Source organism: Trichomycterus rosablanca, chromosome 1, assembly GCF_030014385.1.
Source record: "Trichomycterus rosablanca isolate fTriRos1 chromosome 1, fTriRos1.hap1, whole genome shotgun sequence".
Lineage (NCBI taxonomy): Eukaryota > Metazoa > Chordata > Actinopteri > Siluriformes > Trichomycteridae > Trichomycterus > Trichomycterus rosablanca.
The window spans coordinates 65504781-65532676 of record NC_085988.1 but is presented as its reverse complement, the minus strand read 5'-3'; the positions used below and the strand labels follow the sequence as shown (position 1 = coordinate 65532676).

Genomic DNA, 27896 nt, shown 5'->3' with positions numbered 1-27896 from the left:
TGGGAAAACTTATGAAGCTTTATTTTTTATTGTAACAACTTTAATTGTAACAACTGGACAGAATCATTAGCAGTTATTTAAGTGTAATTATTCAGAAACATGCAGGGCGCGATTTTGTCTGTTCTCGTATCCACCTGTATTATATGTCTGGTTTTTGGTTGCCAGCTCCCCACAGAGTGGAGACCCCTAAGTGAGGGATGTCGATCAGAGCTGGCTGAGATTATCGTGTACGCCAAGGTGTTAGCTCTTTATCCTGACCCGTACGCGTTTGCCTCGCTTTATAACGGCTTACCGTACGGGTACAAGCGCACAGATGAGACGGATGTTTTGCTGTACACGGCTGAAGTGGAGCTGTTGTGTGATCAGGCATGGGGCAGCATGCTGGAGGTACCTGCTGGCTCACGCCTTAACCTGACCGGTCTCGGTTACCTGTCCTGCCAGTCCCACACTGTGATGGAAAACTACTCGTACATCTTCTTTCTCAGGTCAGTAGTGAATGTGTATAAGATTACTACACTTACAGTCTGGTCAACTTCATTTTATTTGTTAATATATCTCCATTCCTGCATTTTAGGCCTGCAACACATTCCAAAAAAAATTTGGGACAGGGGCGGTTTTAGGAAAAGTAAAATAAATGAATAAATAAATAAAACAACTAAATAATGAGGTGATTTCAAACAGGTGATGTCAACAGGTGATTGAAATCATGACTAGAAACAGAAGCAGTATCCACGAAAGGCTTTGAGGGTCAAGCATGGTCAGAGGATCTCCAGTTAGTCAACAAATGCATGAGAAAATGATGGAAATGTTTAAAAACAATGTTCCTCAAAGAATGATTGAAAGATATTTGTATATTTCTGCCTCTACCGTGCATAATATCATGAAACAATTTAAGGAATCTGGAGGAATTTTAGTGCGCAAAAGGGAAGGGCGTAAACCTAAGCGGATCACCCTTGATCTCAGATTCCTCTGACGGCACGGCATCAAGAACTGACATTCATCAATAGCTGATAGAATCACATGGGCAAGGAGTTAATTTGGCAAACCTTTGTCAAGCACTACAATACAGAGTTACATTCACAAATGTCACTTAAAACTTTAATGTGAAAAAAAGAAGCCTTATGTTAACCATATCCATAAGCGACGTCAAGTTCTCTGGCTCAGAAACATCTGGGATGGACCGTCACACAGTTAAAATGTGTATTGTGGTCAGATAAATCTGTATTTTACATCTCTGCACCTGACACGAGATGAAAAATACCATACAGACTGTTAACAGAAACAAGTGCAAAAGCCAGGATCTGTCATGGTATGGGCCACGTCAGTACTAATTTACACTTCTGTGATGGCAGCATTAATGCAGTACATTGAGATTTTAGAGCAACATATGCTCCCTTTAAGACAACAACTTTTCCAGGGATGTCCATGCATTTTCTCAACAAGACAATGCAAACCTACATGCTGCACACATAACAAAGGGATAGTGATGTAAGAACAGGGTACAGGTACTAGACTGGCCTGCAGTCCTGACCTGTCCCCCCACAGAAAATGTGTGGAGAATTTTAAAACAAATAATGTGACTATGACAATCTCGTACTGTTGCACACCTTTCTGCAGGAAGAATGGGACAAAATAACACATAATCCTTGATGACAAAACATCTTTTAAATCTTGTGAGGAGTGCAGCATTACAAAGTGGTAAATGCTTTGCTCTCCAACCCCAACCATTTTGGAATATTTTGCAGGAATGGATGCATATTTACAAATGCATATTTACAAAACATGAAATGTTTTGGGGGGGTTTATGCTGTCTGCAGTTAAATAAAAGTCAAAGTAATTTTAAGAAAAAAAAATTTTTTATTTGCATTTTTCATACTATCTCATATACTATCTTTTTTTTTATTTTTTAGGTTGTATATAGTAAAAATGCAGTAAAAATAAAAATGAGTGATTTCTTAATCTTTATTTAATTGACAAAAGTAAAAAGAAAAAGCTTATAGAATATTTAAGTTACATTGTTCCACAATAAGCAGGTCAGTTAATAACAGGTGAGGGAATCATGATTTTCCAAGCAAAAATGGGTCGTGGCTCACCACATTGTACCAAACTTGGTGAGAGAATTGTCAATCACTTAATTGTTAATCATCATCTACCATGCATAGCACTGTAAAATGATTGAGGAAATCAGAAGAAATCTTAGCCTGTGTGCTGGGAACCACTGTTGATCACCTTTGAGCTCTCAGATGGCATTGCATGATAAACCGTCATGCTACTGTGATAAATATAGTGACATGAGTTCAGGAGTACTTAAGAAAACTGTTGTCACTGAACACAGCCTACAGCTGCATCATGAAATTAGTAAAGGCCACACAATTGTTATTGAGGCTCTGATAAATAAAAATGAGTTTAAATAGAATTTCAGGAGGGTTTACTTGATTTTCCCATGATGTCACTGTACCTTTATCATGGAAAGGTGTAACACCGAATATAATATAAAAAAAATGGTAGAATAAAGTTTCTGTTAAATTTTGTTTGTAGTATTTTTCTATTTGTGCTGATAATTATGATTTTTAATTTTAATTATAATTTAGGATTTGTGGTTTATTTATAGATCATATTTGACTAGTACACCTTATAGGTGTATAGGAATTATAAACATCCAGCCCTTGTTAGTGGCCAGTTTTTGACCAAAGGACACTGGTGATTAACTATTTTTGATTGGACTTTTCGTAATGAGTTACATTTACTAGTGTGTTCAAATTTTACAGTATTCTTTTTGTTTGACACACTCAGACCAATGGCACACACTAATAAACCACTGCAATGTCATTGTCTGCTATGCTAAGAATGCCACTTAGTCCACCACTTATATAATATGTGGTTACTGGTAAGCCTGAGGTTGTCCCTTTAATATTGAAGGACAAATTATTAGAACGTAAGAATTTGAATTTAGTGTAAGAAAAAATGTGAAAAGGCAGTATTCAGAATACTGTTACTTAATCATTTTGGATAAATAATTTAAAGTACTTTCCAATAGGGTTGGGCGGTATTGCCGATTTTCATACCGTCATACCGTCTTCAGAAAATACAGTGGTATACGGTATTACCGCGTGGAGGGGGGGGGTTTGTGGACATCTCTCTGTTAGTAATGGGTCGATTTTATTGAACGGCTCTTTCAAATGAACCGAGTCGCATCTCTAGGAGCCGTTATATATATGTTTTATATGTTTTCATTTTTGCGCTGTTCTTATCGGCTGTAATACACCCATTCTGCTTCACATCAGTATGGGAAATTAATCAGTCATAATAAAAGCTGTTTATTGTCGGAATTCAAATCCGAAACACTTTTAGTATCGTGAAGAGTGAGCGCAGCACACACACAGATAATATTATATTGTATAAACTTGCACAAGTGTGTTTTTTTTGCAAGTTCGGGCTTGTCAGTGAATGTAACCGTATTCAGTATACGGAGATGTTATATTGACATGCTAGCGAGTTGTGCCACCCCATGCTTTTAAATGGCAAGATGCTAACTGTTAGCTTAGCAAGCAAAACCGATGGAATTGCTGTCTAAGTAGCGCGTTCGAATAACCTGCCTTATAATAAGTCATTGACTTATTAGAATCCTCTCTACTGAGGCAGCTGCCTATGTAGGCAGTAAGACAGCAAGGCAGCTCACTAGGTGTTTGAACAGAGCTCCCTAGCTTTTGTGTTATCACCTCAAAAAGTGAGCACCCCCACAACCAATCAGTGAGCTCCAACTGCCTACCACTCCCACCCCTCCCTTATTGTGGATGCGCGCAGGTCTTAAAGTCTCCGTTTTCAGGGTGGACCTTAAGCAGAAATTTGGCGCTTCACATTTTTAAAATACCGTCACCATTTTTAAATACCGCGGTATACCACAATACCGTCATACCGCCCAACCCTACTTTCCAAACAGTTACACATGCACAAATAGAGCAGCTCTTTTCCTTTTAGCACTCTATCCAGATTAATGTTTTTCTACTGTCGGTTGAAGGGTAGACAATAAGCAAAGATAAGATTGATATTAGGTAAGATGCAGTGTCGAACAGTGTCCGAACAAAGCTGCAGGCTGCCCTAATACATTATGCTGTTTATACAGTGTAAAAAACCAGATACAGGTGGAAAGGTGAACAATGAGTGCAGAGTCAGTAAAAAGATAATAGTAAGAAGTAATGCATGATTTAAAAGATAAAAACAATCAGGGTTAAAGGTTATATGAAGTTTGCCAGAATCCAGAGATAAAGAAATAAAGACCCCACAGCAAGCACACGGAGTAAACAGAAAGAAGAATAAGAAGAAGTGATATATAGTTTTAAAAAGATCAAGCAAGGTTAAAGGTCATATAAAGCATGACTAAATGTGTTTAATGAAAGAAAGATAAAGCTGACCATCCAGATGGACAGTAAACAAGATTAATGTTTAGACAGGCTAATGGTGTCTGTACACGCAGGTGCACACACATACACATCTTAGGAAACATACTGAGGGGGTCAAAATAAAGAGAACACAAACCATATAAAATATATGGCCAAAATGTAAAAATAATTATATAAAATCCTTTGAAAAACTTTGTGTCAACAGTTTTGCTGTTTGAGGATGACTGTGCTCCTTAACACATAGCAAGGTCCTCACCCCTTCCCCAGACATAGTCAATCATGTCTGCATAGATGTGCAGCCAGCCAATAGCACTGCTAAGATCTGAACCCTGGTCTTAAAGGTGACGAGCTGGCTTAATAGACCACTGAGCCACACGTGCCTCATCAAGCTTTAAATTGCCTTAGATTAGCTGCATATATGGAGTGCCTATCATTCTGCAATACATACACATCATCAGCAAAACTTGTGTTCACCATAGGGTTCAATAAATCTGTCTCATTGTTAGCAATTATATAGCAATGCAGTCATGGGACTAATTTTCATGTGATACCTGTCTTATCAAACCATTTTTTCTTTAACTCTTCACCTATTCATGTCCAATTACCAATTGTGAATCTGAGTCCACTTGCACAACCCCAATCTGATCAAGGAGAGCCTTATCACCTCACCTCCCTCTGAAGGGTTTCCTATATGCATCCACTTCTTATCACCTGCCAGTGTTGGGTTTCCACACAGAGCTGTATCACATACAGAGAGCAATGTGACTATCCCCAACTCATACAGGCGCCCGGACTAGTCCTGCAGATTGCATATTGCAGTGGAAAGAGACCCCATCCAACCTTCCTTCTCTCAAACACGTCCAATTGAGTTTGTGTGGCTAAGTGCCTTAGACTGCTGCGTCACCCGAGCACCCCTGTCATTAGACTATCTTTACTTTTATTGCTTTGAAGTCCAGGTTTTGTGCATTGGCGTTGGCCTTTAAGACAAAAGCATTTCGAATGACAGTTTTGCTATGAAGGTTTGTATTCAATTCTGTTTTAATTTTTGTGGATGCATTTTGAGACTATTTCTTCTTTTAACCCGTTGCTCTTCCCTGCACAACTATGATGCTTTGAACCTTAGTTGTTTCATGTTGCTTTACAATCTGTTATTTTAAAGTGCTAATCGTCAAAGCTTTTTAATTGCAAATAAATGTTAGTTGCCGATCAACCTAATATAACCTCAACTGTGTAGTCACAGCAGTGATTTAGTCTCTTTAAAGTCAATATTCTTTTTAATGTTATGTTTCTGTTATTCTGTAATAACATTCCTTATCAAAGAAAAAGTACTTCTCTCTTTTTAAAGTGTGTCCTGATCTGAAAATAATCTTTTGTCTGCTGTGTGAATATTCTTGTGCACAGGATGGATGAGAACTATAACATACTTCCCCATGGTGTTAACTACCAGGACGCAATCTTTCCTGACACCCAGGAGAACCGACGCATGTTCTCCAGCCTGTTTCAGTTCTCTAACTGCTCCAGTGGACACTCATTTCACAGCTTTACTCCTGAGTGGGAGCACCAGGAAGACCACAGGGTAGGAAAAACACACCTGCACATGCATACATGCATGTAGGTATAACCTAACACAGAACACAGAGACTGGAATTGCTGGAATTCCCTGTCATTATGTCTTTCTCTGAATTTTCCGCTGAAAATCATTTTATGATCTGTTGTGTCGCAACAGTAAATTTCATTGAGATCCGGGGGTTTTGCTATTTGCAACCTTTGCTATTGGTCGGTTTGACGTCTACATACAGACATGATTGGCTATGTCTGTGAGAATAGCCAAGGCCTCGCAGTGGATTGACGTCCTGTCCTGTGTGTGTTACTGCATTGCACCCAGTGATTTTGGGATACCTAACCAAAACAAACTGGCGGTGAAACATAAAAAATAAAAAAATATTACATGTGAACAAATTTCATAAATATATTTATTCTAGCCGCTCAGGTGGCGCAGCGGTAAAAACACACACTAGCGCACCAGAGCTGGGATTTCAAAAACATTGTATCGAATCTTAGCTCTGGGCTGAGCGGCCACATGAGCTTTGTTCTCCTCAAATCAGAGCGGGGGTCAGCATTAGTGGAGAGGAAGCGTGATGCAATCGGGCAAGAAAAAAGTCGGGAGAAAATGCACAACAGCCCTATTTAGGTTTAAACATAACTCACACATTGTGCATAAAAACTGATTATGGACCAATATGGATCATTTTGTGTTTTAATGCACTTAAGTTCCTTATCTAAGGTAGTCAGTGTTGTTTGCTAAATTGGTTAAAATATAAGCATCCCTAAAGGGTTACAGAGAAACCATATTATTTTGGTGTGAATTGGTAAGGGCAGTTGTAGCCTAGCAGGCAAGATACTGGACTAGTAAGCAGAAGGTAGCTGGTTCAAACCCCACCACTGCCAGGTTGCCACTGTTGGGCCCTCGAGCAAGGCCCTTAACCCTTAATTGCTTACACTGTATACTGTCTGCTAAATGCCGTAAATGTAATAAGTCTGCTTAATGTTGAAAATTTAAATGTAATAAAGCTGCAAATGACGTGTAATAAAAGTGGTTTCCCTAGGTTACCTATATATTTCTGTAAGAAAAAATATCCATTGCATGCATTAAATGCATTAATGCTTTTACTGATGAGTAAAGGCTTGTATGAACATGCTAGCTTGATCACATTTACAGTATGCCATCTGGCCCTGTTTAATTCCATATATCTTTTATTACATGCTGGCATTTTTGAGTGAAGCATAACTAAAAGATGTGTATTGCCCTCCATGTTGCAGGTATCAAATTATAAATGTGTTTGGGTGTTTGGTTGGATAAATGCATGTAAGTAAATAGTTACAGAAAAATATAGGATTGTTCTCAAACAGCTGTTCATGAGGAAGTGTGTGTGTGCACACCTAACTATAACCTGCAATCATTGACCATGTAGCCTGATTTGCAGGCCCAAACCTGCTGTAAAGGTTCTGTGAAAAGCTGTGAAAATCTTTACCTGTTAATACAAACCCAAATTTAAAACAGTTGGGACAATAGAAAAACATTAAGTAAAAACACAAAAATTACTTACAAATCCTTTTTAAATCATAGTCACCAAAAACAGTACAAAGATGTATGACTCATTAATAAAGACATATTAATTTGTAATCTAAGAGAGAGCCCTTCTTTCTGCTGGCTCTGCTTGTTGGTGATGGTGTTGTGCCACAGACCTTAATCCAATCCAATCTTTAAAAAGTTTAACTTTTTCCAACATTTCCAACAGACATTTCTTTTTGTGCTTTGAGCATTGTTTCCATCTTCACCTGCAATGTGGCAGGTTGCGCCTTAGTGATGTGGCAGGCTGCGCCTCAGGCACCTCAAGAATTGAAAATGAGCTGGATTTGCAGGATGCTTAACCAAGTTAAAACAATACAGTGGCTAAAAACAAATAATGGGTAAAGGGAAATATCTGAGTTCACCAAAATAACAGAAACAAACAAAGTAATGAACGAAAGACTGTGACAACCCAGTTCATGGAAAATGAACAAAGAAAGCAAACCCAGAACAGCCTGTAAATGACAGTGAACAAGTGCCAACCCAATCCGCCAAATCTGGGTCCAAACATGGGGCCCACTCTGAAAAGGGCTGCTGCATCTGGGCCAGCTTGCTTGTCCAGGGTGGTTTTGTCATGACAGCAAAAAAGTGCTGTGATGCCGGCTGGGTATCCAGGAAGAGTGCCAGCATCATGAGGTGGCAGTTCAAGCCCGGTGTCCCAGTTTCAGGAGAAGGCAAGTTGCCAACAGAGAAGCTGGCACATCTGTGAGAAAAAAATGTGGTTAATAAAATCACCTCCACCTGGAACAAATTAATACTGGTGCAGGTGACTATCAGTTATGATGAACCAACACATTTGTCAACTGTGCCTCCATGCTCTCTGCTGGCCATAAATGACAAAGCCAGAGGACACGATTCTGTAACCATGCCATAACTCTGTATTGTCCATAAGTGTGAGTAGGTGAATAAATTAGTGTGTGTTGCCCTGGGAGGTATTGACATAGCTATACAAGTTCTCATTTAAGTGCTCTTCAACCATTTGAACAGCAACATCCACAAGACACATAGCACACATTTCTTTGTTAATCCACCCAGTGGTCTGTTGATCACCGCAGGAGAGTGGGGAGCCTCAAGGGGTCCATATAGGTCATTGGAGTCTTAATTAAAGACCCCCCACCTAATATACGGCACAAACACCACAGGTTGTCACACTCTGCATATGAAAGCAAGTCAGAAAAGGAAACTGAAACAGTAGCAAGACAGAAAACATATAAACAGAGAGAGAATTAATCACAGCAGTCAAACATTTGGAAAGGTAATGCAGTGAGTTGTGAAGGTAAATAATTAGGTATTTGATGTGAACCACACTGGCAGAGCAGATAAAATGTTCTGGGTCTTCAAAGGCCATGACAGAAGCTTGTTCACCTCAACACAAGTCGGAGACATGTGATTAAGTATGTGTACACACACACACGCGCACGCACACTAATCGCCTTAAATAAACACTGTCTTTCAGCCTAATCTCTATCCATCCGTAATGATTAATGCAGACTATAAATTCAATACATTTTACTGTGCAGTCAGCACAAAGAATCATTTTACCTAAATGATTATAAATGCATAAATGTAGTTCTGTAAAAAGTATTTATTTCTTATAGTTTTGCTGAATTGTCACATTTAATTTTTTTAATGTGTTAAATGTGTCTATTATTTCTTATCTATAATTAATTTATAGAAGCCACTGGCCCTGTAGTCTTTTTGTGCTCTGATTTCATAAGTCCTGGCAGCCCAACGACCTGTCGGCAGTTTGTTGCTTGTTTGTCCTCATATCACTGTCCATAGGTACTCTATTCCTATGATATAAAACTTAAGGCACCAAATGCTAAACAACAAAATTTTCTGAGATTTAGCTTAATCTCAGACTTCAGAATTCACAAACCCCATTTATAGAAAAGATAAAAATGCAATAAAAACAAGAATCTGTAATGTGTAAATCATCTAAAAACCTAATTTAACTGACAAAAAGACAAAGAAAATACTTTAATGCTTTGACTGACCAGCATGATCTCATTTTGTACATATAAACACATTTTAAACTTTGTTGGGATAGAGGCAAAAAACAGAGAAAAAATTATAGAATTTTTAAGTTACACTATTTAAAGCACAGCCAGTGAATTGGTGACAGGTAAGGGTATCATGGTTGAGTATTAAAGGACAATCCATCAAAGGCTCAGTCTTCTCAAGTGAAGCTGAATATATGATCTCAGAGAAGGACCTGCCTGCTGTCCAGCTGTCTCTTGAAAATGTATAGCTTATCATAAAGATGAGAATCATAAAAAATGTAAATCGTAATTCTTAAAAGCATCAAAAAGTATAATTATCACAGATGGCGATTTAACACTCTGGTAAACCTGCCTCTAATTTTTTTTGTGTTTTGCAGACACCAAAATTTTATCTCCATGTTCATTAACTACTTGCAGGTAGTTGTAATCCATTGCAAGTCTTTGGCCAACCCACCCATACCATTCTAATCATGTCTGTGTTAACACCAGACTGTCCATTATCATGTTTGAATCTCAGCAGTTCTGGGCTAGCATAATAGACCACTTCACCTTGTTTATATTCATAAAATATAATTATGTTGCCCATGTAAAAAACTTTTGCACCTTTGTCAGTAAAATAAAGGTTCAAGAGATTTAATTAATCAAATTAATAAACATATTCTTGTTTTTACTGCATTTTACAAAATGTCCTAAATTGTTGTTTGTACATTTCAAATGCAAAATTTACAGTTGATTGTATTTTTGTTTTGGAATTATGACTAATCTGTGATGAAAAGTGAGTTCCTATACTTTTTTGATATTTTTCTTAGCATTTTATAGTATTGCTCCAAAGTTGCAAAGGTTAAAAACTATTTTTGAAGTGTTCCTCCAATCTTAGCACCTTAATGGATGTCATTGCAGGAATATTAAAATAATTGTTAATAGTAATTAAAAAGGATAGGGATTACAATAAAATATATTATTTATTTGTGTCAAATGTACAACTTACCTTTGGCACATCACGTATACAGCTTATAAATCTGACTGTAAAAACACTAAGTTATTTACCTTTGCTTGCCTGGCAACAGTAATAAGGTACAATGTTTGCATGTTTTTGTGTTCAGGCATGTCCAGGTCAGAGGTGGTGACCTGAAGAGAAATGAGGGCAGGGTAACAGGTGTTCTCTCTCCTAAACAGATGGTGTGTGTAAAGTGTGTAAAGCTTTCATATTGGAAAAGCAGTAATCCAAACTCAAGTATTGCAAACCCAACAGACCTTGGGTGAACCTACACACATTTGATTAGTGCTGAAATTAAAAGTTAAGTTATACCTATGTCACCTCTATGTCATAATTGCAACACATAATTTCATTTCCTTTTCACCTCAACTTTATCCTGGTCAGGGTTGTGACAGGTCTGGGTCCAACAAGAAACACTATATGCAAGGCAGGATTACCCTGGACACTCCTTACCCATCAGTCATAGCCAATCATGTCTGTGTAGACACCTGACTGGCCGACAGCACTAGTGGTGAACTAGCATAATAGTATAGTGTAATAAATGTTGGTCCAACAAACAATTTGTGTGTATTCTAAAAAATATGCTGGATCATACACAGCAACATACATACAAACCGCAAGTTGTAGTCAATATTAAATAATTATTTATCATTGAAAATTTATGAACCACATTTATGTGAAAGCTGGGTTATTTGCAAAATGCTATGAAAGCAAGAATCTGTGGTACAGAAAATTACTTTGACTGTTTTGGCTGACCAACATCATTGCATTTTGTAAATATGAACAAGTTACACCATTTTGAAACATTTCATAATAAGCAAGTGAATTGGTAACAGGTGAGGTTACCTTGACTGGCTCTCCACTTTGTGCCAAACTTCATGAGACAATTGTTAATGTGTAATTTGTTGTAATTGTTCAAAAAGCAATCCAAGATTAAAAAAAAAAAAAAATCACAGATGAATGTTGGTGAATGTGCTAAGCTAAATTAATAAATATAGTCACACGACATTGGGAGTATCTTGGAGAACCCTTGTCACATTACACATACCACCACTGCATCAAGCAATTCCAACTGAAAATCTGTTATGCAAAGAGAGGGCCATGTATCAATGTTACAAGTTATCTGGGTCCAAGCTTATTTAAAATTGTCGACTGGAAAAATAAAAATCAAGTTCTTCGTGCCAAAGACAAAAAATCATCCAGACAGTTATCAGCTAAACATGCAAAAGTCAACATCTGTCATGTCAATCCGGTACTGGGGTGCACCAGTGCTCACGGCATGTGTGACTTGCATATGTATGAAGGTACTCTTGATGCTAAGGCGTATATTGGGGATTTTAAAAAGACATATGCTGCTATCAAAGTGATGTCCTTTGACTAGGAAGCTCATGATTCTTTCAGGAAGACAATGAATCCAGGTCTCATTTTGCATGCACTACAACAGTATGACTTCGTAGTAATTGGGCTTTCCTGGCAAGCCTGCTGTCCTGCTCTGCCTCCTACTGAAAATGAATGTCTTATGATAAAGAGGAGAATCAGTCAGTGGTGACCACAGACTGCTGAGCAGATGAAGTCTTGTGTTAAGCAAGAATGGACAAAATTTCAAGTCATAAATCTTCGACAATAAGTATGCTCAGTTTTTAGTGCTTAAAAAGTGTAATTATCAGAAAAGGTTGTGTTTATATTTACAAAATACACTTTAGTTGCTCAGTGAAAACATTGGAATTCTTTTTGGTTTCACATTTGTAAGTTTAATTAAGGTTCAAGAGAGTCAACAAATCACAGATTTTGTTTCTATTGCATTCTACAAAATTTCAAGTTAGACGCTTAACAGACACAATCGGCAAGAGGGAAGGCTGAGGACTTGGGGGCCAGACAAGAAATAACCCAGTAGTGAACCAAACAGAATTTCTTTTAGCAAAATGCAAATTCTCTTTACAAATAATTGCATCATGTCACAAGATCCCCATGTACAATACACTGCAGCCGTGTCCCCACAGCAAGCAGAACTTGTTATAAAGTATGCAATAACAAAGTCCAACCATTTAGAGGAGAGATATGATTGGTTAGTTTTACTTTCATTTAAACTTGGTATCTTATTATTGCTTAGCTATTGCTATTACTTAGCCCTCTGTAAATTTATTACTGGTCCAACAATCTTTCTAGCAACAACAGAGACGGCAAAATTATGACAATTATATGTTTGGTTTTCAGATGGTGTAATTCCAGTGTTTTATTTAGTGCCACCTAACTGAACCTCAGAATACATTAAAAACATGTTAAAATAATCTGTCTGTCTGTCTGTCTGTCTGTCTGTCTGTCTGTCTGTCTGTCTGTCTGTCTCTCTCTCTCTCTCTCTCTCTCTCTCTCTCTGAGCGGAAGTGAGTGTGAGCGGAGGGCTGTGTGTGTGTGTGAGAGCGTCGCTGCTGCGTTTGTTTGAGTGAGTCTTTCTTACTTTTTTTCGCTCTCTGTGCTGCTTTTCTGGTTGCTGGTTTATATAGTAGTGTTAGTGTTATTGTAGGAGTGTAGTTGTAGTTAGGGGGGAGCGGGAGGTTTTTTGTTTATATCCGCCGGTTGCCGGTTTTTTGGCCGGTCGCCATGGCGGCGGGGGGGGAAAACTAAGTATGAGCAGCTCACTCGAAAACATGCGATTAAACTCGCACCTGAGATAAGGTGCTCTGTAGAGGACTGTGTTTTGGCCGTGGGTGATGTGGTGGAGTGCAGCAGTGTTTTAGCTGCGGCCAGAATGAATAAAGGAGTTGTTATTTTTCTGGACAGTGTTGAAAAAGTTAACACGGTAATTACGACTGGTGTTGTGATTCAAGGAACATTTACGCCTGTAATGCCCCTAGATTACCCCGCTAAAAAGATCACTTTGTCCAATGTCCCACCCTTTATGACTGATGAGGTGTTAATTGCAGAACTTTCCCGTTTTGGCCAAGTCATGTCACCAGTGAAAATGATTTATTTTGGTGGTAAAAGTCCTCGTGCACGTCATGTTGTCTGTTATAGACGACAAGTTTATATGGTTTTGAAAAACGGCACAGAGGACCTGAACGTGAACTTTAAATTCAAAATCAATGGCTTTGACTATGTTATTTATGCTACCACTGACCACATGAAATGTTTTGGGTGTGGGCAGGAGGGGCATTTAAGGCGCTCCTGTCCTTTGGAGACAGGTGAGGGCACGTCACGAGCCACAGGCTCTTCATCTCCTGGAGATGGGGGGTGCTCAGCTGATACAGGTGCAGGAGTAGAGGCTGTTCCTGAGCCTAATGCAGCTGGGGGTCCTGGTGGAGAGGTTGAGCCTGGTGGTGCAGGAGAGGCTGGGTTAGATTCTGGGGCTAAAGTCACAGAGGGGACTAGTGCTTCTGATAGGCAGGTACAGGTTGAAGAGGGGGGTGCAGTATCTAACACAGCTAGTCAGGAGAATTCTAGACCCAATCTCCCTGAAACTGTAGCTGCTGCTAGTCAGGAGGAGAAGGTTAGTAATGCTGGGTTAGTGGAGGGAGGAAATATGGAGATTGATGCCATAACTGATGAAGCACTCTTTAGGGTGCCAGGAAAAAGGAAACTGAAGCGGGCTAGAACCGGGAGAAGTGATGGGAGAGCACAGGGACTTTCCAGGGGTGAAAAGCGCAAAGATACACTGGATAATGATTCAGGTACTTTAGAGGACTCTGACAGTGACATGTCAGAGCTAGGAAGTCAGTCAGGTTCACGAGAGGCTTACACCTTTGCAAAGATAAAAACGTTCCTTAACAAAACTAAGAATGTAAAAGGTGTGATAATTGAGGATTATTTTCCTGACCTCAAATTGTTTATTCAGTCAGTTCGGCCATTGATGAAGAGTAAAGGTGAAGAACGGTTCAGTAAGCAGGAGATTTACAGGTTGAATAAACTGTTGCTTAAACTGAAATTGGAGCTTAACAATGTTGATGGTTTTGAGACAACCTAGCTTCTTTCTGTTTCTCACCTTGTTGTGGCTCATACTGCTACCTTTCTTATTTTCTTTTATGAGTAAAATAAAGGTGGGGTCTTTAAATCTAAATGGGGCTCGCAACATACAGAAAAGAGCAATGGTATATGAATTAGCAAAGCAGAAGGGTATTGATATTTTATTTGTTCAAGAAACACATAGTGATCTTGTCAATGAGGTTGACTGGAGAAAAGAATGGGATGGGGAGATTGTTTTTAGCCATCTGACTTCAACTTCAGGGGGGGTGGCTATTCTGTTTGCAAAAAAATTTCTTCCAATGTCTTTTGAAGTAGAACATGTGGTGCAAGGAAGGTGCTTGATGGTTCTTGCCAAATTTGATAAATTTAAACTGGTTTTGTGCAATGTGTATGCTCCTACTCTTGGTCTTGATAGGGTTCTCTTTATGAACACTGTTAATGATGCTTTGCATAATATTTGTTCTGAAGATTTTTTGTTTATGGGGGGGGATTTCAATTGCACTGAGGATGATGTTTTAGATAGAAATCATACTGAACCTCATGCTGCATCACAGCGAATTCTTAGAGAGTCTCTGAAAGCATATAGCTTGTGTGATGTGTGGAGAGTCTTGAATAAGACTCTGAGGCAGTATACTTGGGCAAAGGTGAGGGATGGTTTTGTGTCTCTAGCCAGATTGGACCGCTTCTATTCTTTTAAACACCACCTTAATGTTTTTAAAAGTTGTGATATCACACCGGTTGGTTTTTCAGATCATAGCTTGGTTTTATGTTCTGTCTTTATTGCTAATATTAAATGTAAGAGTGCTTACTGGCACTTTAATGTATCTTTGCTGTCTGACTCTAATTTTAGGAAAGTCTTTGAGACGTATTGGAATAATTTTAAAATGCAAAAGCAGTATTTTCAGAGTTTACGTGAATGGTGGGATTGTGGGAAGGTAAACATAAGACAGCTCTGTCAGCAGTACACTTTTAACGTCTCAAGGTACATCACTCAGTCAATAAAGTCACTTGAGGCTGAAATTATTGAAATACAGCGACAACTGGAGTTTACTGGAGATCAGGGTCGGGCTGCAGTCCTGGAGTCCAGGACATCAGCCCTTAAGGACCTGTTGGGCGTCAGGGCACAGGGGGCCTTGGTCCGATCGCGTTTTCAAAATCTAACGCAGATGGATGCTCCATCTCAGTTCTTTTTCAGCCTTGAAAAAAAGAATGGACAGAGCCGCTTTATTCATGCCCTGCGCTCGGAGGATGGACAAGATCTAACAGAGCCAGTTGAGATCAGGAAACGGGCTGTGCGGTTCTATTCAGAACTGTACAAAAGTGAGTACAAGCCGGATGCAGAGCTGGCTAATGGTTTCTTTGATGGAATGCCCAAGATCTCTAGAAACTCTAGAGTGGCTCTTGAAAGGCCGTTAGAAGAACATGAGCTATATGCAGCTCTACAGGGCATGAAGGGTGGAACCACCCCAGGCATAGATGGCATACCTGTAGAATTTTACAAGGTCTTCTGGACTGAGCTTGGTGCCGATCTGTTAGCTGTCCTTAATGAGAGCCTGGATGAGGGCTGCTTACCTTTGAGCTGCAGACGGGCAATTATCACCTTGTTACCTAAAAAGGGCAACTTACAGGAGATTAAGAACTGGAGACCAGTGAGTCTCTTGTGCACTGATCTTAAGGTTTTCTCAAAGTGCCTGGCTAATAGGTTAAAGAATGTGATGGGGCAGGTCATACATTATGACCAGACCTACTGTGTGCCTGGTAGATCCATTAGGGACAATGTTTTCTTGGTGCGTGATGTTTTGGACATTTCCAGGATTCGTGGGCTTGATTTTGGTCTCATTTCCCTAGACCAAGAAAAAGCTTTCGATAGAGTTGAACACCAGTATTTGTGGCAGACATTAGAAGTCCTGGGCTTTGGCCCTGATTTTCTTAAAATGTTAAAAGTGTTGTATCAGGATGTTGAAAGTGTTTTAAAGATTAATGGGGGTTTGAGTGCACCATTTAAAGCTTGTCGTGGCATACGCCAGGGGTGTGCTCTCTCTGGGATGCTATATGCCTTGGCCATTGAGCCACTGCTTAATAAACTCCGCTCTAATATCGTTGGCTTAGATTTGGGACGGGGTGGACTATCTAGGCTTCAACTTTCGGCTTATGCAGATGACATTATAATAATTATAAGTGAACAATCAGATGTTGACAAACTGGTTGATATTGTGCAGGACTTTGGGTGTTTATCTGCAGCCAAAGTAAACTGGGAAAAGAGCGAAGCTTTAGCAGTGGGGCAGTGGCCTGGGGGCTTACTGCAGCTACCAAGCAACATGGCCTGGAAAAGAGGGGGGCTGAAATATTTGGGTATATTTTTAGGAGATGACTTGTTTCAGCAGAAAAACTGGGAGGGTACATTGGAGAGAATGACAGGCCGCCTGAAGAAATGGAAGTGGATCCATGGACAATTATCTTTTAGAGGAAGAGTGCTTGTAATCAACAATTTAGTTGCCTCAATGCTTTGGCACAGACTGTCTTGTGTAGAACCTCCTATTGGATTATTAGCACGTTTGCAAACATGTCTGGTGGATTTTTTTTGGGACCGTCTCCACTGGGTCCCACAGAGTGTGCTTTACCTGCCCAGGGAGGAGGGGGGGCAAGGACTCATCCACCTTTCCAGCAGAATGGCTACTTTTCGTCTGGAGTTCCTGCAGAAATATCTGACTGGTAATACGGACCTAGTTTGGAGGGAAGTGGCTAACAGTATTCTACACACTGTTGATGGACTGGGGCTGGATACAGCATTGTTTTTTTATGGATTATAAACTATTACACCTGAATGGATTATCTCTTTTTTATCGTGGAATTTTTAAGTTTTGGTCTCTTTTTAAACACTGTCGACTGGAACAGAACTCTCTCTACTGGCTGCTGGAGGAGCCTCTGATCAAAGGGGCTCGTTTAGATGTGTCGGCTGAAGGGACCCTTGGTCTTTCACACAGACTCTGTGCCTCAAAAACAGTTAAACTTCAGAACTTGGTGGATGTGGCAGGACCGGACCTCAGTAATAATCATGCTGTTGCCTCACTGTTAGGGCAGAGGTCTTCACGGCATGCCAAGATCTTCCTGGACTTATTGAGTGGCAGGCTGTCTTTAGAGGACAAGTCCCTCCTGCAGGATTATGGGAGAGGGAACTTAACACCAGATAAAAAGGACCCTTTTCCAAAGACTGGTATAACACCTAACCTTGAAGGTGTGTCGGGTCCTTTATTGTCTGTTTCAGATTGCCAGGACTTGGACCTCCTCACTGTGTCAGGCCAGGTTTTATACAAATGTTGTGTGAAAGTTTTTAATAAGTCAGTACTCAATGGAAGGCCTGACACAGCGTGGAGGGACAAGCTTGGAGTGGGTTTGGACAAACAGCCAGTGTGGAGGGTATTGTACAAGCCCCCTCTCACAAAGAGATCGGGCGATCTGCAGTGGAGAATTCTGCATGGTGTTATAGCTGTTAACGCTTTTGTTTCAGTTATTAATCCAGAGGTCAGTGCTTTGTGTGTTTTCTGTAATCTCAGAGAGACAGTTTTTCATTGTTTTTTAGAATGTCGGAGGCTAAAACCCCTTTTTGACACACTTGGTTTGATCTATCAGAGGGTTGGGGTTGATTTTAACCCTATTGTTTTTATATTTGGGGCTGGATATAGTAAAAAAAAAAGAGTTAAGTGGCAGTTGCTTAACTTTTTATCTGGCCAGGCAAAACTGGCTGTATATAACTCTAGAAAAAACAAAATGGAGGATAGATCAGGCCAAGAGGTGTTGCCATTGTTTCTAGCTCATGTAGAGTCCAGGATCCGTTTTGAGTTTGGCTTTCATAAGCTCATGAATACCATTGAGATTTTTGAAATAGAATGGTGTTACAAGGATATTTTGTGTAGTGTGGAGGAAGGAAAGCTAGCCTTGGCCAGCCCCTGGAACTGAGTGTGTAAAAGGTTTTTTTACTGTCTTTGTCTTTAAGTGTCTTAAGTTATTGTATTGTGTGTTTAAATTGTGCTTTTTTGTGCAATAATTGAATAAAGTTGTTTTTTAAAAAATCAAAAAAAAAATTTCTCTCTTTCTCTCTTTCTCTCTTTCTCTCTTTCTCTCTTTCTTTCTTTCTTTCTTTCTTTCTTTCTTTCTTTCTTTCTTTCAACGTGCCCTCCAGAAGATACAAAGTGGTTAGAAAGTGATTTCTAAGGTCTCACAATTTACTACACATTAGTAACAGGTGTGCATTGCTATAGGAAGCTTAATATTATGGAAATAAACAATCATTATAACAAAGAATAATCATAATATAATCATTATGAACACAAGTTAATAACTTGAATGACAACACAAGTAAACATACATTTTCAGACCAGGATGAAGTAGTTGTTCAAATATTTAAAGTGGATTAAAATTGAAGTTCAAAATCGGTAAAAGTGCCAATGTGCATATACAGTGTATCACAAAAGTGAGTACACCCCTCACATTTCTGCAGATATTTAAGTATATCTTTTCATGGGACAACCCTGACAAAATGACACTTTGACACAATGAAAAGTAGTCTGTGTGCAGCTTATATAACAGTGTAAATTTATTCTTCCCTCAAAATAACTCAATATACAGCCATTAATGTCTAAACCACCGGCAACAAAAGTGAGTACACCCCTAAGAGACTACACCCCTAAATGTCCAAATTGAGCACTGCTTGTCATTTTTCCTCCAAAATGTCATGTGATTTGTTAGTGTTACTAGGTCTCAGGTGTGCATAGGGAGCAGTTGTGTTCAATTTAGTAGTACAGCTCTCACACTCTCTCATACTGGTCACTAAAAGTTCCAACATGGCACCTCATGGCAAAGAACTCTCTGAGGATCTTAAAAGACGAATTGTTGCGCTACATGAAGATGGCCAAGGCTACAAGAAGATTGCCAACACCCTGAAACTGAGCTGCAGCACAGTGGCCAAGATCATCCAGCGTTTTAAAAGAGCAGGGTCCACTCAGAACAGACCTCGCGTTGGTCGTCCAAAGAAGCTGAGTGCACGTGCTCAGCGTCACATCCAACTGCTGTCTTTGAAAGATAGGCGCAGGAGTGCTGTCAGCATTGCTGCAGAGATTGAAAAGGTGGGGGGTCAGCCTGTCAGTGCTCAGACCATACGCCGCACACTACATCAAATTGGTCTGCATGGCTGTCACCCCAGAAGGAAGCCTCTTCTGAAGTCTCTACACAAGAAAGCCCACAAACAGTTTGCTGAAGACATGTCAACAAAGGACATGGATTACTGGAACCATGTCCTATGGTCTGATGAGACCAAGATTAATTTGTTTGGTTCAGATGGTCTCAAGCATGTGTGGCGGCAATCAGGTGAGGAGTACAAAGATAAGTGTGTCATGCCTACAGTCAAGCATGGTGGTGGGAATGCCATGGTCTGGGGCTGCATGAGTGCAGCAGGTGTTGGGGAGTTACATTTCATTGAGGGACACATGAACTCCAATATGTACTGTGAAATACTGAAGCAGAGCATGATCCCCTCCCTCCGGAAACTGGGTCGCAGGGCAGTGTTCCAGCATGATAATGACCCCAAACACACCTCTAAGACGACCACTGCTTTATTGAAGAGGCTGAGGGTAAAGGTGATGGACTGGCCAAGCATGTCTCCAGACCTAAACCCAATAGAACATCTTTGGGGCATCCTCAAGCGGAAGGTGGAGGAGCGCAAAGTCTCGAATATCCGCCAGCTCCGTGATGTCGTCATGGAGGAGTGGAAAAGCATTCCAGTGGCAACCTGTGAAGCTCTGGTAAACTCCATGCCCAGGAGAGTTAAGGCAGTTCTGTGAAATAATGGTGGCCACACAAAATATTGACACTTCAGGAACTTTCACTAAGGGGTGTACTCACTTTTGTTGCTGGTGGTTTAGACATTAATGGCTGTATATTGAGTTATTTTGAGGGAAGAATAAATTTACACTGTTATATAAGCTGCACACAGACTACTTTTCATTGTGTCAAAGTGTCATTTTGTCAGTGTTGTCCCATGAAAAGATATACTTAAATATCTGCAGAAATGTGAGGGGTGTACTCACTTTTGTGATACACTGTATCATGTACATTGCCAGTACAAAGTAGCATAAGTACACTAGTCAGAAGTCGGAATTAGCAGGATAAAAGGGTATACACCGAAACACTACATTTTATATATTATATATTGAATCTTTTGTGGCGATGGTTCATGTATGAAAGTGTGTGTGTGTGTGTGTGTGTATGGCAAAGACAGGTGGGGGTGATTAGTCGTGTCGAGAAAAACAGAGATAATGAATGCTGGTGTGCAGATGAGATTTCCTGTGGGAACTGGCTTGTTTGACACAGCCTAAGGGAGTCACTCTATCAGCATAATAGTACACACTACAAACCCATGCTTTCACAGTCTCTGCTCAGGCAACACAGTCCATGAGAAAAAGTCAAAAAAGCAGGTGCTATCCAAGGGAAGACATCCCAAATTCTTATAATCACCATATCCAAACTTATCCCAGGCAAATCTGTTTATTTATTTATTTATTTATTTATTCATTCATTCATTTTTACTAGCTGCTTCATGCTCAGTGTGGCAGTGGGACTGCCTGACACATTGCAGGAATACTGAACAGGCATGTTGTTTATCGCAGGGCAACACACATTCACTTACTTACACCTAAGGGCAATTCAGAGTAGCCAATGTACTTACAACATACAGGGTTAACTATTTGGTCAACTGGTCCAGTTTAAAAAATAAATGGTATTTAAATAGGGTGACCTCTATGAGATCAGCTATTACAACAGCCACTCTATGGAAAAGGCTTCTCACAAATTGGTGCCCTTTCAGTCAAAAGAGTATTTGTATTGCTGGGCACTGATGTTGGTAGAAAGCCTCAATTGATGTTCCAGTTCATTCCAAAGCTGTTCAGTAGGACTGAGGTCAGGGCTCTGTGCAGGACACTGGAGTTTCTTAAACCAAACTTTTCTTTATGGTACAGTAATGCTGGAACAGAAAATGCCCTGTCACTGCAATTTTGAAGCATATAATTTCCTACACCTCCTATAATTTTTTACATAATTTATTACACCTGATAGCAGTTGATAGCAGTTGCCGTGGCTGAAACACGTGAATTCAAAAATTACAAGGCTCCCAATACTTTTGTCTATAGAGTATGTTTTTAAAAAGAGTACATGGAAGAGTGAAGGTAAAGCATGCAAAACTCAAAGATACAGAGATGGTGAATAATGCAGAGCCTTGCTTGACTTTCCATTTCTGATAGAGATTCCTTTATGAACCCGCCTCATGTAGGTGAAAAGAAGAGGTTGGATAATACACGTGTTGGAGGGGGTCTGTGTTATATACAACTCTTCTCTGTCAGGGCAGTAGTCTACACTAGTAGAGGAGATACAATTAGATTGAACCAATTTTAGAGAGAAAAAGATTTAAAAAAAAAAAAGTCTTCCAGAAAAGTATTTTTTTTATTTCAAACTGAGACTAAATTTTGTTTTAATTAAAACATGCGTTTAATTACAATGTCACCTCAAGAAAAGATAATTGGTTCAAGGTGCTATGGTGGCAGAGCATTCTTATTTTCTAGTCTACCACTGGTGAGGTCTCAAACTCTTAAGTGTTAGCTGTGCTTTTGGCCTGGCTTTGTGTCCTGTAGGCACACGTGGCCGAGCCTGAGGGAGGAAGGAAGACTAGGCTTCTCATTGCTGCTGCAATTGCGCCCTCTGCTGGCCAGTTAAGCCTCCTGCACAAGAGAAGAATGATTTCCAGACAGTGGCGTGTGACTTTCTGTATGCGATATTGTTCACTGTAAGACTCCTCCCTCTTCTGGCGGGTGAAAAGAAGCAGTTGGTGACTGAACATATATCAAAGACAGCGAGTGACAGTCTGCAGTTCTCCTTGGTCAGGGCAAGGGTGTGCAGGACATTGCAGTTGGTAAAACAACTAGATTAGATCGGTTCCAACCCTGTTATTTTTATTTTTCTCCATCATTTTATTGGTTCATTTCTGTGTACTTTTATTTTCTTTGGTTCATGTTCTTCCCTGCTGAGCTCTAAGTTTTTCTCTTCGTACCTGGCCTTGAGTTGGCTCCATTTTACTGTTTTCTGTCTGGCTGAAGGTTGAACTTTGTGCGTCCCTCGTCCTCTTCCCTGCTCCTCTTCCTCTCCGTCTGTTCCAGCATCCTGCAGCCTGATGATCATCATTGCTGTGGGTCAGTCAGTAGTGCTTTCATCACAGCTTGTACTGCTGAGAATAACAGTCTGTGCTTGGCTTGAGAAATGGCCTGAAATTTTTAAACACAAACACACACACACAATAAAAGAAGACACTAACTTATTGAGGAAAATAAGACTTGAATGTAGTATTTTAAGCACTATCTGTAAAAACATCAGTAGTGTCTATGTACCATCTGTCTGAGTTTAGCATATTTATAATTTGTTGTCTGCCAAGTTCTGTCAGCAACCATGGGGACAGAGTGGTGTCCTCTTGATCGTTAGAGGCTTCATGTGGCACCCCCTAAGCAAAAAGATACTAATTTGAATGTAAAATATATTGATTTGTAGTATTGATCCTGTATTTAGTAATATACACACGCTGAGCATTTTATTAGATCCCATATCATTAACATATATTTATTGATCCTACAGATAAACTTTGTGGGTATGCAATTACTGCCTGTAGTCCATCTGTTGCTCTGTACACTTTGTATCCCCGGACCCCATTTATTTATCGAAAGGTATCTCTATCGGACTTCAGTGACCAGATTTTATTTGCGTTCACTGCATTGACACTAATATGGTAATAACGTGGTAGTCTGTGTTGTATTTGATACGAGTGTATCAGGTACAACCAAGCATTCAGTGACAAGTATTTTTCTGATGCCAAAATGATATGCCATAGCAAAAAGCTCCATGCATGGCTTTTGCACAGTTTACTGTAATTATAGTATGGAGCATTATAGTTTATTGTGGGTTTTCTGCAAATAAGACAAAATATAATCAGTGTGAAAGAACTCAGCAGGTGTACTAGTCATTATACCTGTTACATAATTACAACAGGAGACCATGCTCTAAAGTTAAACCCACAATAAACTTATAAAAGAACAGTGTATTCAGTGTGAACAGTATATAAGCCCCTTTGCACCCCATATTCCAACCAACACCCTCCTACACCCGTGTGCCTATTTATGACGTCCATCTCAATCTGCTGATCATTCGGCATCTGTGAGTATTGCTAAGCCAGATACTGTTTTTACAGCAGTGTTTGTTGTGTTTGCACAGAAGGACAGCGCTCCAGCAGGTGGCTATTTTCTCTTTGTCATAATTTATCTTTTTTCCCATCCCCACTCAACCCGCATCCTGCTGTCTGGTCTTCTGCTCACGTATTATATGTTTTATTATAGGAGTATTCCTTTTAAGATTTATTTCTGTGATTATGTTTAATGGGTGTTAAAGTGGAACAAAAGTCTGAGGTTGGATCCTTGTCTTGGACTTATTTACTTATATGATTTGGTTTGCTGGGTATAATACTGAAACAAGCAACTATTTTAAATAAAATGGTGTTGGGATTAAACTTTTCATCAGTTAAAGAACTAAAGGGGGGGGGCTTTTGTGGGTTTGTCTCTACTGCCAAATTAAGGGTCCAATCTGGCCTGCTCACCGGCAATTTTTTTTAGTCTGAAATGGGTCTTAAGAAATAAAATTGTGGGGATTAATTAAAAAGTAATGTTAAAAAGTAAAATGAAAAAAAAAACAAGGGAGTTGTGGTAAAAAAAAAAGTTGTTGATATTGCCCATTCATGAATCCCTCTAACCGAATATGTGTCACACTGAATGATTTCAGATTTCAGAACGAAACATTGTTACACAATGGGAACTTCAGTAAACATTTATTGGTTATCCAAAACGTATATTACCACTGTGAAATGAAATTGCTTTGTTAACTTCATAACTGGTTCACCACCTTTAGTAGCAATCATTCGTTCATTCATTGTCTGTTTTACCACTGCTTTATCCTATTTGGGGTCACGGTGGGTACAATTCCCTGAGCAAAGGCTGAAAACCACCTAGACAGATCGCCAGTCCATCACAGGGCAAACACACACACCCACTTATGCACACACTCACACCTTGGGCCAATTAACCAGACTGCATGTCTTTAAAAGGAAATCGGAGCATTCGGACGAAACCCACAAGGACACAGGAAAAACATGCAAACTCCACACAGAATGGACCAGGACTGCTCGATTAACTTTAATACTGTTTCGTTTAGCAAAATGAATGCATAACCCAAATACACCTAAGCTTCAGCTCACATAATATTCAATATTCTTTCTGAGAATCTTTTAATAGATAATTTACATTTACCAGACGCTTTTATCCAAAGCGACTTACACAATGAGCTGAACACGATGAGCAATTGAGGATTAAGGGCCTTGCTCAGGGACCCAACAGTGGCAACTTGGTGGTGGCGGGACTTGAACCGGCAACCTTCTGTTTACTAGTCCAGTACACCTTAACCACTGAGCTATCACTGGCCCTAGATAATGGACTTCATTCTTTAGAATAAGTAGTCCAGATCCTGATGCAGTAAAGCACCCCCACACAATTACACTATCACTATTGACTGTTGGTTATAGTGCTTATAATGTAATACACTGTATTTGCACTTAAGACAAATTCTCTTTTTTACGTATTCGTCATACATGGTGCATGTGCACCTTTAAATTTATATATGCAGCTTTATGTGTTGGTTAGAACTGTGTATTATGCTGCTGTAAAATTTACAGTGAAAGAGGATTTACACTTGCTTAGGGCTCTGTAAATGTAGTGTCAGCGTTGCATTTTTATTGTTTAGTTAGGCCAAGATAATCCAGTATAGATCCCCCTCAATGCGGTAGTGCAGATGCATTTAACACACACATTATCTACTGCTTTATTTTGCTGCTGTGTAGGGGTTCATAAAAACAGTAGCAAAGTACTGGGGCTTACAGGAACTGCAGACACTGTTAGTAACATTAAATCTTCTTTCTCTGTCCGTCTCTCTCGCTCTCTCAATTTAATTGTTTAAGCTTTATTGACATGACCATATTCAATTACAGTATTGCCAAAGCATTATCAACAAGAAACACACATGAAAAGAAAGAAAAATAAAATTAATTATAATAAAAACTAAATCATATAAATTAAACAAAAATTAAATATAAATAAAATGTATTATTAAAGAGAACATTTAGAACACGCAAAATATGTAAAATAAAAATTTTGAGGGCGGCATTTTGAGTAGCACTGTCGCCTCAAATTAAGAAGATCCTGGGTTTGATTCTCAGGTGGAGCGGTCTGGGTCCTTTCTGTGTGGAGTTTGCAAGTTCACCTTGTGTATTTGTGGTTTTCCTCTGGGAGCTCCAGTTTCCTCCCACAGTCCAAAGACATGCAGTCAGGTAAATTGGAGATGCAAAATTGCCCTTAGATGTGTGTGTGTGTGTGTTAAGGTGTGTATGTGTTTGTGTGTCTGCCCTGCGATGGACTGGCACCCTGTCCAGGGTGTTTCAGTGTTCCTTGCGCCCATTGAGAGCTGGGAAAGTGTCCTACACTGTTCTCTACACTGTTGCTGTTGCACAGCTGGCAGAGTCTCTGCTCTTTAGGAAGCCATGATTCCTTATAGCACCTTGTCTGTATGGCCAAGCTGTATCTGCAACTGAGTATGCACTTTGTCAATAAGGCTCTGTCTTTAGGATCAGTCACCGTGCAGAGGTACTCCACTACAGTGTACTGTCGTTTAGGTCCAGATAGTACTGCATTTGGCTTTTATTCTTGTGTCTGTGTGTTCCAATGGATGATGTAGTTTTGATTTTGAAGTGTGGTGATTTGGTTTGGTCTAATTGTATTGCAGACTAGTTCTGACATCTAACAGAGTGTGTGTCTCTCTCCTTCTGGCGTTTAGTTGCTGTGTTCATCAGTGCAGCAGGTCCTGTTTGAGGAAGAGGAGCGGGTTGTGCATCTGCAGGACCGTGTGACAGAGCTGGAGAAGAAGAACCAGCAGTTAAGAGATAGAGTTGGGAAGCTTCGGCGCTCTCTGCGGAAAATGCGCAAAACAAGCCATCGTTTTGAGCAGGAGTTGAAGGAGCTTCAGCAGCACCTCGGTACCTCCAAGAGGAATTCTGGAAATCATCTTAATGCCATTGCTCCTCCACACAAACCATCACGCCACAGACACACACACAGACTGTAACTGCACACTCACCATAAACTCAGACTCCTGTAGACTGCTGGACAGTCCTTTCACATGTACACAAGCTTTCCAAATCCTTCTCGACTGTCCATGTCTTCTATTTTCTTCTTGTATTCCTTTTTTAAAGAGGACAAAAAACATGAAAGAAATCTTATCTCCATTTCACATTAGTTTGTAAATCAGTGGTTTTCAACTTCCAGTGGTCCACATTGCTTTTTTACAGACATTAATGAAAGAGATGAAAAGATAGGGTCCAGCTGATGATTGTAAATAGATTAACTCACTACAATAAACGTTGTTTTATACTGTCATCCCTCTGTTGTTTTTTGATTTGTGTTAACTTACTCATTTAGTCATTTAACAAAAAAACAATTCTCTCACAACATTTGGCACAAAGTGGTAGATAATATTTTCATAGTTAAATGATAAAATAATTAATCAGTTATCATTAAAGTCTACTAGGTATGTATACTAAATCTACTTTCTCCCAACTGTGTTTGTTTGTATTAGTAAAAACGTTACATTTGCATTGGGAAGCATGACGAAAAAAGTGCAATGGTTTTGGTAGTTCTAAATGAAATTTGTTCCAAATTACATAATGAACCAATCATAATTAATCAACCAATCAAAGCAATGCAAGAATACATGCATGGCAAGTGTAGTAATACATTTTAGGCAGCCAGACCCTTTTTTGTAGTTCCCACAAAGATGACATGTACAGGGAAAAAAAAGAGGACATATGGCTACCCTATCCAATAGCTAAAGGTTTTTGCCTAACTTTCTTTTAAATTAGCAAATTTAAGAAAACAAACATAATCAAGTATGGCAGTAATCGATTTTACTTTAACAAAAAAAAGCAGAATTTAACAGTTTTGTCCATTCATCATCAGCAAACATTTCCTAAAACTAGAACCTCCATCTGTTGTGCATTTATTTATTATTCATCTCTTTTGTGGGGAATCGGAATGCATTAAAGTGTGGTGAAGTGTTTACTTTATGGCAGACGTGACATTCCCAGCTCCTGTAAAACAGTATAGCTGTAAAACAAATGGCATTCTGGTGTACATAATTTAATTTTTTCATAATTTCGTAATTTATTTGGTTAACAGCACAACATTTGTCAGCTTCTCTTGAACAAAAACAAAGTTTTTTTTTTT

At 39.5% G+C, this 27896-nt stretch overlaps 1 protein-coding gene across 1 annotated transcript; it reads left to right on the top strand.

Annotated features, from left to right (window-relative positions):
• The first annotated feature begins 99 nt into the window (after positions 1–99).
• Positions 100–27050, top strand: ccdc3a (coiled-coil domain containing 3a). Its single transcript, XM_063008187.1, has 3 exons — positions 100–485; positions 5802–5976; positions 26452–27050. The coding sequence occupies exons 1-3, from the start codon at positions 100–102 to the stop codon at positions 26737–26739; spliced, it is 849 nt and encodes a 282-aa protein (XP_062864257.1). The 3' UTR covers positions 26740–27050.
• Positions 27051–27896: the final 846 nt, after the last annotated feature.